Source organism: Taudactylus pleione, unplaced genomic scaffold (assembly GCF_031769625.1).
Source record: "Taudactylus pleione unplaced genomic scaffold, aTauple2 ptg000212l, whole genome shotgun sequence".
NCBI classification, from domain to species: Eukaryota; Metazoa; Chordata; class Amphibia; order Anura; family Myobatrachidae; genus Taudactylus; species Taudactylus pleione.
Window position 1 is genome coordinate 1,661,961 of NW_028284614.1, and position 10,937 is coordinate 1,672,897.

General features: G+C 46.2%; 1 protein-coding gene across 1 annotated transcript; it reads left to right on the plus strand.

Moving 5' to 3' along the window:
* The first annotated feature begins 1,870 nt into the window (after positions 1–1,870).
* Positions 1,871–10,212, plus strand: LOC148517674 (zona pellucida sperm-binding protein 4-like). Its single transcript, XM_088478345.1, has 12 exons — positions 1,871–2,077; positions 3,699–3,820; positions 4,539–4,632; positions 5,380–5,535; positions 6,659–6,846; positions 7,302–7,399; positions 7,474–7,601; positions 8,369–8,558; positions 8,650–8,800; positions 9,371–9,449; positions 9,527–9,634; positions 10,046–10,212. The coding sequence occupies exons 1-12, from the start codon at positions 1,903–1,905 to the stop codon at positions 10,186–10,188; spliced, it is 1,632 nt and encodes a 543-aa protein (XP_088334471.1). The 5' UTR covers positions 1,871–1,902; the 3' UTR covers positions 10,189–10,212.
* Positions 10,213–10,937: the final 725 nt, after the last annotated feature.

Below are 10,937 nucleotides of genomic sequence, written 5' to 3' on the forward strand. Positions count from 1 at the left end.
CATCTCCAAGCGCAACTAAAGCCGGACCAATCGGCCAGCTAGCAGCGCACTCCAGGTCATCGTGACCCGGAGTGCGCTGTTCTCACAGCAGGGTTTCACGGGCTATGCCTGTGTTAAACCCTGCTAGTTACCTGGGTTGGATTGCCAGGTCACTGGACCCGGCGAACCAACCCTCTCCCCTTTTACACCAGGGAGCTGCCCGGGTTAACCCTTCAAAAACCCTGGTTTTAGCTCCGGTGTAAAAGGGGTATTAGTGATACCTCACAACTTCAGGGTATCACATGTACATAGTGCAAAGATTGATGTACAGTAAATGTGGAGCTAGGAGTGGGGTAAAATGAAATGCACATTTGTACCAATGGACATTACGCTGAGTGGGCTGTGGCAACGCCTCCAATTTTCGGCCCCTCTCCTACTCAAGCCCTCAGGGCCCGACAGACATCTTGGCAGCCCAGAATGTGTGAGTGACTGGAAGATCACATTTATCCAATACCTGTGCTACAGTTAAAGGATTATGCAAAGATGTGTAAGTTAAGGTCCCAATACTAGTGACTGCAGAGCTCACCCATTGCAGAATGGGGTAAGCTGCCCCACTAGCAGAGGCGTAACTAGGGTATTGGAGCACAGGGCAAATTTTAAAATGGAGTTCCCCTCCTCCCCCCCCATGCATGTGTGCCAAAAAAATGGGTGTGGTCAAAAGGGCGTGGTTACTTAAAAATGGGCGTGTCAACATGACACATCCCTTTCTCATCACTCTGCACTATGCATCATAATGCAGGTCCCACTGAGAAGTTCAGTTCCTCAGCAATATCACTGCGTCTGTCCAGAGCCGTAACTAGGGGTGTGCAGCCGGTGCGACCGCGCTGGGCTCTGTGGGCAGCATCGCCACCACCCCACGGCCCCTGCTTCTGGCTGGAGGGTGCCTGGAACGGCACCCTGCAGCTAGCACTTCTATGGCAGTGCTGTCTGTAGCGTCCTTTGGATGCTACAGGCAGGAACCCTACCATAATTACAGCTGCCCAAAGCGTCTTAAAGGCACTCCAGTCACTGCTGCAGTTTCAAGTGCCGACGCCCCCATCCCCTTATGCCCGTCATGTTATGCGGAAAAGGGGTGAGGCCGGCACAGGGCGCTCAGAGCTCTGCGTTAGTCCTCCTGAATCAGTCCTTCAATGCGGCACATATAGTCATCTATGGAGGATGCACTTGGCCGGCTGGATCACTGTTCATCTATGCAATGCGCAAATTCTGCTTTGGGACTCCCATGTGTGCAAAACATAAAATACAAACATTTTTTGGGGGGGAGGGGTACCTACAGTATATACATAGTAAAAATACATAATATGACAGAGTTCCCCATACTACGCAACTACACTGCATGTTTTATGGATATCTATGTTTGAGTCCAGATGGTTAAATCAAATTGACTGAGATACTAATTAAGTCACCTGTGCTCAAGCAAGACTGGATAGCCTTACAATCTGGACTATAATGGCGGAGTTTGCAAAACTCTTTAATAAGGGTTTATAGTCCCGTTAATTAATGGAAAGAAAATAGATGGTAAGTTATGGAGAATACTATAGTGCAGTGGTTCTCAAACTCAGTCCTCAGGACCCCACACAGGTCACGTTTTCCAGGTCACCCAGAAGGTGCACAGGTGTAGTCATTACTCACTGACACATTTTAAAATATCCACAGGCGGTGCTAATTAGGTCACTTGTGATTCTGTGAGGAGACCTGGAAAACATGACCTGTTTGGGGTCCTGAGGACCGAGTTTGAGAACCTTATGACACACACCTGGGGTCACATTAGCACCTGTCTGATCACACAGCAGCCACCGCCCCCTCATCATGGTATAAATGACCGGCCTGTGATCACCTGCAGTATTGGGAGCTGCAGGCAGGATGGGGATTACCAGGGGCTGGTTGGGATGTGTAGTGTTGCTGTGGATCTGTAGCTCAGTGTCTGGTACTGAGGGGCTGTTAGAAGATGTCTCTGATCTGTATTGTGGCCCCAGTAAGATGCGTCTGTCTCTTCCCTCTGTGCCCCTAGATTTTGTGTCTGCTGTCACAGTATTAGGTGAGTAAACTGAGTATCTCTGATCTCTACAGAATTTCCTAATTGGAGACATGGCCTCTATAATGGGAACTCAGTGTATTGAATTATTCTCTATGAACTGATGAGATCTGTAAGTTACTATCCTGCTTTTTGGTGAAAATACAAAACCTACTGTATAAATCATCTCTGGGGCATACTTGCCTACATTGTACTTAGCTTTTGCGGGAGACTTGGGGAGAGGAGAAAAATTGGGTTGTGATGGGGGCGGGGCCTGACATCTTGCGTCATTAGACCCCGCCCCTTCATGGTAAATTGGCGTAAATTTGCATAAGGGGTGGGGCTAAATGACGTGATTCGTGCAGAATCGCGTAATTAAGCCCTGCCCCCTACACAGAGACCTGCGATTGCCGCGGAAGTTCTCCCCATTCTGCCCACTTCACTAGGAAGTGGGCAGAATGCGGGAGAAATGCCTACCCTTCCGGGGGTGCGGGGGGTTACCCGAAAAATCGGGAGCCTCCCGCGAAAACCGGGAGGGTAGGCATGTATGCTCTGGGGTGTTAATAGTAATAAGCTTTAGGAGCAACTTCATTGTGAATTACACCAGACTATAGTAATACAGAGGTATGAACAAAACTTCCTACAGTTATCATACAATGCTTTCTGTGTTTGGTGGGTTTTTTTTTTTGGTTTTTTTTTTGGGGGGGGGGTGCATAAATGAGGTCTGCCTGTCTCTTCTTTCCTTCTGCAGCCAGATTGACATGACAGGGTGTGGCCATTGTGAGGAGGTGGGGCTGGCCAGATGATGTGAATTTGTGGAGGGGGTGGGGCCATGTGATCTTGTTGTTTTGGCCCTGCTGCACAATACTGATATTACAGACATTGTAAAGCAGCGGGTGGAGTCAAATTCACACGATTCAGTGTGAATTGTCACCAACCCCATGCTGTGGGGGTTTCTAAGGTACATGCGGGGGGGATAGGAGGGGTGGGCAGCAGCCGGGAGGATTGCATGCCTTCCCAGGAGGTTGGAGCGACACCTGATTTTTGGGAGGCTCCTGACCAATTCGGGAGGGTAGGCAAGTATGACCCAGGTGCACATCAAAGAATGCCTATGAGCATCATGTCATCAAATAGTGTAGCTGATCGCATTCTATGGACTCACCAGACCTCTATAATGCTGATATTTTAGAATAATTACTACTTTCTTCAAGGATCATAAGTAACTGCTCTGAAATGTTGGCGTTACAGATGTCTGACAGGTTGTTGTTTTGAATGCCCATGTAGTGCCATCAGCTACACTCTTTGTGTTGAACTCTGACCCTATAGTAATGTCTGTAGCTGCTGGAGGACAGGCTATGCTGGCTATTAGGAATGCATACCTCCCAACCATTCAGTGGGACAGTCCTGGTTTTTATGGGGCTGTCCCACCTGGGGTGGGGGTTCTATTCACTGTACGGAGGGAAGCCCGGGGGCAGCCCAGCATCTCTGAGATGCTGGGCACACCTTAGTGATGAAAACAGGGTGTACTGGTATGCCATGCCCCCTTTTCAGGAGTGCGTGCCTTTGGTGCGTGGAAGTCCCAGATGACAATCAAATGTTTGGAGGTATGGGAATGCACATGTCACTTCTATTCTATCCCTTCCAGATAATGCTGGGAAGCCTCACGGGCTCCGTAATGACTCTACTTGTGGGCTCTGGGTAGGACAGAAACCAGATGGCTCAATGATCATTGGTGCTGCCTATGAGGGATGCTATGTAAGGAAGGAGGTAAGATGAACTACTAACACTATAAATCACAACTCTGACTGTAATACACTGCCATAGCCTATAGGTGGCCTGTGACGGGCTGATATTTAGAGTGACTCCAATATGTGCCAGGCCTCTGAGATCTGATGCATTCCAACACAATACTGTAATGCACTAGTTTGTTACATGCGCCATACAGGGGCATATCTATAATGGGTGTGGGGAACACGGGCCCCAGGGTCCAGGGGGGCCCCGCACCACACACCCTGCACCCTTAATATTACTTGCCTCTCCGGAGGCCCACGTCGGCGTCCAGCGCTGTAAAACGACTGGAAAATGGCTGCGATGGCCATTTTCCTGTCGTATGCGCAGTACAGGGAAAATGGCCGTCGTGGCTATTTTCCCGGTGATCTGTGCATACACTATAGACTCTGGGTGCACTCTAGTGCCCAGAGTCTATCTCTGGCGCTGGCTGCGCACAGCTCAGTGCACTGACGGGTGGAGAGGAGAGGGCCCGTGTTAGAGACTGCACACGGGCCCCCTCCTCTCTAGAAACACCCCTGGCGCCATATCTGTGTACATCCCTCATTTATCCCCTTTTCTCTTACCAACAGCTCAGCTCTCCCCTCTGTCAGGTTAAATACAAATCCCTTTTACTATGACCATGCACATAAATGTGTACAGTATCCTGTAACTTAGCATTGTATTGGGCATGTCTAATATTGCTCTCATGTCACAGAATGGAGACCACGTGATGACTCTGATTGTGGAGCAAATTGCTGACGGTCAAGTGGAATATAGTAAGAGAGACATCCGGTGCCCGTTCCTGCCAGGTAACGCTCTGTTATCTACATGTGATGTCCTGTGTGAGTGTAACTGGGGAGCTTGATGGAAACTGAAGCACAAAAAAAAGTGACTGTAATACCCAGAATTACTAATCTGTTGTGTCTTCAGTAATCTGATTATTTAAGCAAATGTGTCTGCTACACTCATTTCTACAAGAGAAGGCATGTTATAACTGCTGTTAGATGGGGTTTTACATTAATACTTCATCTTTATTTTTTTTCAAACACCTGTTAGCAAACCCTTGTGCTTATGTATGCATGAGGTATAACTCTCTTGGGGTGAATGTGTATTTTTTTTTTTTTTTTTTCAATCTTTAAACAAAGTATGCATCACAATGATGGTCATGTGTCAATAGTTTTTGATGTAGCTTCTATATAAACCATCCCTTTAAATGATTCCCTTAACTGATCATACTTTGAACAATTCACCCTTGTACTGCTGGATGTGTCTGGAGACAACTTGGCACAAAATGTTTTACTTTCAGCTTTAAATTCTTAAATATATTGGTAAAATTCCATATTAGTCCCTAAATGTTTCCCCTGGGCAGCCCATTAGTCAGTAATGCTTTGTAAGGGATGTTCCCTATTTATGAGCTAAAGAATAAAACATGACCAGTAAATATGTGGGAAATCTGAGCCTTCAGACCACTTGCTACACTGTTGCTAGATTGCTGTCTATCACTAGTTGGGACTCAGTGGGTGTTAGGACTACACTAAGGACTGTCTCTCCCTTAGCTATGGACGCTCCGAGCCCCAGTGACTGTGCTGCTGTGCAGAGTGGTGACCGCTTGCCTTGTGCCAAAGCCTCTGTGACCAGGGCTGTCTGTGAAGGACTAGACTGCTGCTTCTCTCCCAGTGATCCCTCACTTCCCTGTTACTATGGAAATAAAGGTAAGATGTTTCAGGAGATTCCTAACCTGGACCAGTGATGTAATAGAACAAAATGGGAGATGCCCTCTAATGAGGGCAAGTGGAGAAGTTGCCCATGGCAACAAATCAGTTTCTACCTATTGTAGAATGTACTAGATCAGTGGTTCTCAAAGTCGGGACCCCACACAGATCACATTATCCAGGTCACCCAGCAGGTGCACAGGTGTATTTGTTACTCACTGACACATTTTAAAAGATCCATAGGTGGAGATTATTATTTTACTTGTGATTCTGTGAGAAAACCTGGAAAACATGCACTGTTTGGGATCCTGAGGACCAAGTTTGAGAACCTGTGTACTAGATGATAGAAACTAATTGGTAACTATGGGCAATTTCTCCACTCTTCCTCTTGAGGTTTGATTCATGTCCACATTAGTGCCCCATCTGTGAGCTGCAGTGGCAACTTGTACCACATGTGCCTCTGAACCAGACAAAATATATGGTGAGAAAGTAATATACCAACCACCTGTAACTTTTTTTTTTTTTTATTCAAACTGCCTGTGACATGGCAGTTAGGAGCTGTTTGGCTGGTACTTTACCTCCATCCAAGGCTTAGTAAATAGACCTCATTGTGCCTGCTCTGCCTTTCCTGTAACTCACAGGAATCTGCCCTCCATTGTGAGATCTGAGGGTTCAAAAATTCCACACTGCTTTATAGAGAGCCTGCACTGCTACCTGTATACACTCACTGACTGGTGAGCTGTATGACACCCTGCTCCACATAACCAGTGTATAATGGAGAACTGTATCTAGCTCAAATAAACCATGCCACTGGTTAAGCATTTGGGCTTGTCACTTCTGCATTGGTGGTTAAGCCATAAATGACCCTCCCCATCCACTATGATTACTGACATGAACAGAACCTTCTGGTCACCTGGGCTTGGGTGTCCTGTGCCCAGATCGTACAATTTTATTCATCTGGAACCCTCTTTAAGAGTCTGGCATCTAAGACACTAGCACTATAGGCTGACTCATATGTACTAACTGTTTTTAGAAACATCCTGTAGATACTTGTAGTTGACCAAGTATTAGATGAATGACTTAATTTAACCAACTGCTTCTGTTGCGGTGGTTCCCCCTCCAGTGACCGCACTGTGTACAGACGGCCAGGTCCTGATCGCTATCTCTAAGGATGTGACTACACCATCCCTGCTCTTGGGTTCAGCTGGTGTCCTCAATGTGGATGCCACCTCGTGCCCCATGCTGAGTGTTTCGAAGACTTCAGCTTTCATACTGTTCCAGTTCCCCCTCTCTTGTGGTGGAGCCAGTCAGGTAAGTCTGCTGTGTAACTGGAAGGGAGCAGTAAAATTGTTTTTAAATAATGGACTGTATCTCTTGTCTGAGCCTTTATCCAGTAACCAATGGGTTGTGTGATATGATGGTTACAATGCATTTGCACTGGACAATCCACAATATGCTGCCACTTAAACAATGGAGCTTTTTCATGGACCTTTGGTATTACAGGAAGACAAGAGCTCAGTCTTGAAAAACTTGGTTTTGTATTTAATCTTTATCAAATTACAAACTGTCAAATGATCTGGACGTGCTGCAAAAAGTGTAATCCTTTCTCCAATCCCAAACATGGCTCTTGATGTGGAGGGGTTTCATCATTGTGTATCAGTGGCTGCTAAAGGAACTTCTTGGTATATGGTGGCTTACCTAGCCAGTGCATGAGTAATGTATTGTATTCATCCCATCTTCCACATCTCTGATCTTCCTTTTGCCAGGCATCGGATAACACTATAGTGTATGAGAATACAGTTTATGCCACCAAAGACATAAGGACATGGCAAGGGTCATCTATCACAAGAGACAGCACATTTAGGTAAGCCATACACTAGTGTATGTGTCTGGGGGAGCTGTACACTGAGCAAAACTAATACTGTATTATTGCCCTAGGCTGACTGTCCGCTGCATCTACTCTCGGACTGGTGTTCTCCCGCTGCACGTTGAGGTGCTCACCCTGCCCCCACCCCTTCCTGTGTCCACCTCAGGCCCTCTGCTCCTGCAGATGAGGATAGCACAAGGTAATGACTGGTGTATTTAGCTTCTAAGCAGCAGTACACTGGGGAAATGGATTTTAGCTGTATTAACTGTGTAATTCAGTTAAGGGAGGTGGGCTTGTCTAAAACATACTGGTTTAATAGATATGAAACTATCCCCAATAAGAATGGGTACCTCTAATCTGTATGGTTAATGCTGTGGGCATTAGAGCCTAGGGCAGAGGTTCCCAATCACTGCTCCCCCAACAGTTCAGGTTTTAGAGATCCATGGTTGAGCACAGGTGATTTAATTAGTACCTCAGTCAATTTGATATAACCACCTGTGCTTAACCATTGATAGCTCTAAAACCTGAGCTGTTGGGGAGCCTTGAGGACCGCGTTTGGGAACCTCTTGCCTAGAGGCTGTTTGCAATGCAGAGGTCTAAAGTATGAGCCGATGCAGAGGCCTACAGAACAAATGTAATGGGACTGATACAAGAACCAGTAACTTTCTCTGATGTAGAACAGTGTTCTAGAACTGGGCAGTGGTTGTTGCCTGATGTCTGCTTTTTTAAAGCATAAAGTGATCTGGCAGGCAGTTCCCTATGATGAATGAGATGCCAGTGGGTGACAGGGTAGGGCAGGTTTTAGTGGCAAATGTGGTAGTAATGCAGACCCAAGTATCTCTGCAGAAACAGATGTTGAATCAGTGACTGCAGGTGTGCCTTTATGTAATGGGAAGATTACTTGCTGGATAGGTGACTGGTTCAGGTGTGAATGCTGAAATGGTAACAAGGTTTCTCCTCTGGCAGATATGCAGTATGCATCATACTACTTGGATGGAGATTACCCTGTGGTCAAAGTGCTCAGAGACCCAGTCTTCTTGGAGGTCAGAATACTACAAAGAACAGACCCAAACCTGGTCCTGATCTTAAATGACTGCTGGGCCACTCCCTCTCCAGACCCCACCCAACAAGTCCAATGGCCCATCCTTGTGGATCGGTAAGGCTGGTATTCCATCTCGCCCCCTTCCTCTGTATGAGACAACAGGGTGTACTACTACTTTACACATGACTAATTCTTCTCATTCCAGGTGCCCTTTTGTTGGGGACAACTACCTGACTCAGCTGGTCCCAGTTGGCTCACCCACACAGAGCATGCCGTTCCCCACCCACTACCAGCGCTTCATTGTCAGCACCTTCACCTTTGTGGATCAGAGTTCCCAGCTTGCTCTAGAAGGACTGGTAATCCAACTTCTACATGCAATGAATAAAACTGTATGTTATGGGTTGATTAATATGACACTGGTACAATATACTTGGTCATGTTTAGTGGTCATTGAGCTGTGATATCCGTGAATTTGTGTATATCGAAGCCTGTCTTGTGTACAGTGATCTGGTTGCCGTGTCTTGCATATATTCACAATGAGCATTTGCTTTGCCACCTCAACATCCCCATGACTTCTGATTCATGTAACATTGATGACGACATGGCTGGTAGTTATAAAGCCTGTATCTCAAACTTCTACAGCTTGAGTCTCTCATATCCAAAAGGCTTGGGACCAGGGGTATTTTGGATATTTGAATACCATAATGAGATCTTTGGAATGGGACCCAAATCTAACCATAGAAGAATTTTTTTTTTTTTTTAAGATCTGTCACACAGTCTAAAGGTAATTTTATATATTTTATTTTGTACCTTAGTTTGCTTTTTGATGGTTCAATGTAAAAGGTTTGAGTCATGCTAAAAAAACTTCTGTATTTGGATATGGCAGACTCTACCTGTAATTATCTTTAATAACCATCTGTTCCCAGGTCTACTTCCACTGCAGCGCTTCTGTGTGCGTCCCATCTGCTGCTGATTCCTGCACCAGGTCTTGTGGCCAGAGGACAAGTAAGGGCCCTGTGTTTACAAGCGTGCTCTGCTTAGTGTGAGAACAACATCTAATATTTGGTTTCCTATATTTGCAGAACGAGCTGCTGAGGAACCAGCGCAGGAGATCACAGTAAGCAAAGGCCCAGTTGACTTCATTGACCATGAGATCCCATCAGATAGGAGGCTTGCCACTTCTGTTCAAGGTAACTTCTATTTCTAGGTGGCTTACTACCGCTATTAATGGCAATATTGAGCCGCTTAATGTTCTAAGTTTTTAATACAGGCAAATGCATGCAGCCAGAGTGGAGTGTGATGTACTAGATGTGTTTTGATCTAGCCCTTGGCTAACTATGAATAGCTGTGTGAATATGGAATTTATAGCTCCTGTCAACTGTTCCTTTTAAAGAAATACTTAGACCAAAAGGGCTCACTTTAATTGGACAGACTTACTCATGTCTAACTCTCCACTTAACAACAACCTTTGATCCGTGTGCTCCATCCAGTGTCTCACATCATGCTAATGTGTGATAAAACCTGCTGTGGTGACAGAAGCTACACTAGGCTACATGGCTGCTTGGTTTTGTTAGGTCATGACTTTATTTTCCCATTCTCAGGTACCTCTGACCTTAACTCCTCTACTATGACGTGGCTGAGGGGAGCGGCTGCCGGAGGAGGAATCTTGGTGGTGACTGTCACAGTACTAGGTGTCTGGTGGCATCGCAGGAGTCAGCACCCCGCCATGCCCACTGTAATATGAATAAAGTGCTTTTCTTTTCCCAAACTGACTTGTTCCTGTGTTATTTGACATAAATGGCCCCTTGAGTCTTTAGGATGTGTGGTTGGATACCAGCCTGTTATCAGTGGCTGAGTGATGACCCTATGAAGGGTAGAAGAGGTGAGCAAAGGTATGGGAGGGTTTATGCTCTTCGTCAGACTTGGTGTCAATTCTAAGTTGATACCTGGACCATTACACCAAACCCCCCCCCCCCCCCCTTACAAAAATAAAATAAAAACCCTCTTTTTAAATTTCTGTGATTAAGGCTGGGATGCAATAAAGGTAAAATGCAGTTTTGGGGATTTTACCAAATTCTCAGACTGTGCTAAGCACCTGGAATGCCTGTGGGCTTTTTATCTGGACACTCCAGGCTGGGAGGGATCTGATCAGATCCCTCGCATGAACCGCCGCAGCTAGCGTCATCCTATGCATGCGTAGAAGGACCCCAGAGTTTTGAACCCGGAAGTCACTCTACCCGCCAGCATTGCAAAGGACTGCTCTTTTTGGGAGAGCTGTCCTTTGTGAAATTCTTAATACATATGTACACTAAGGGCCTGATTCAGAGCTGCTCGTAAGCGGCCGCTCGTTCGTGCCGAGCGATGTTTGCCCAACTGCGCATGCGTACGGATCATTATATGTATGCGCAAACCAGTCAGTGCGGTCGAAATTCATGTGCTCGCAAAATAGCGAATGCCTGATAATTTCAGTGACAGGAGGAGGCGTATGTGGGT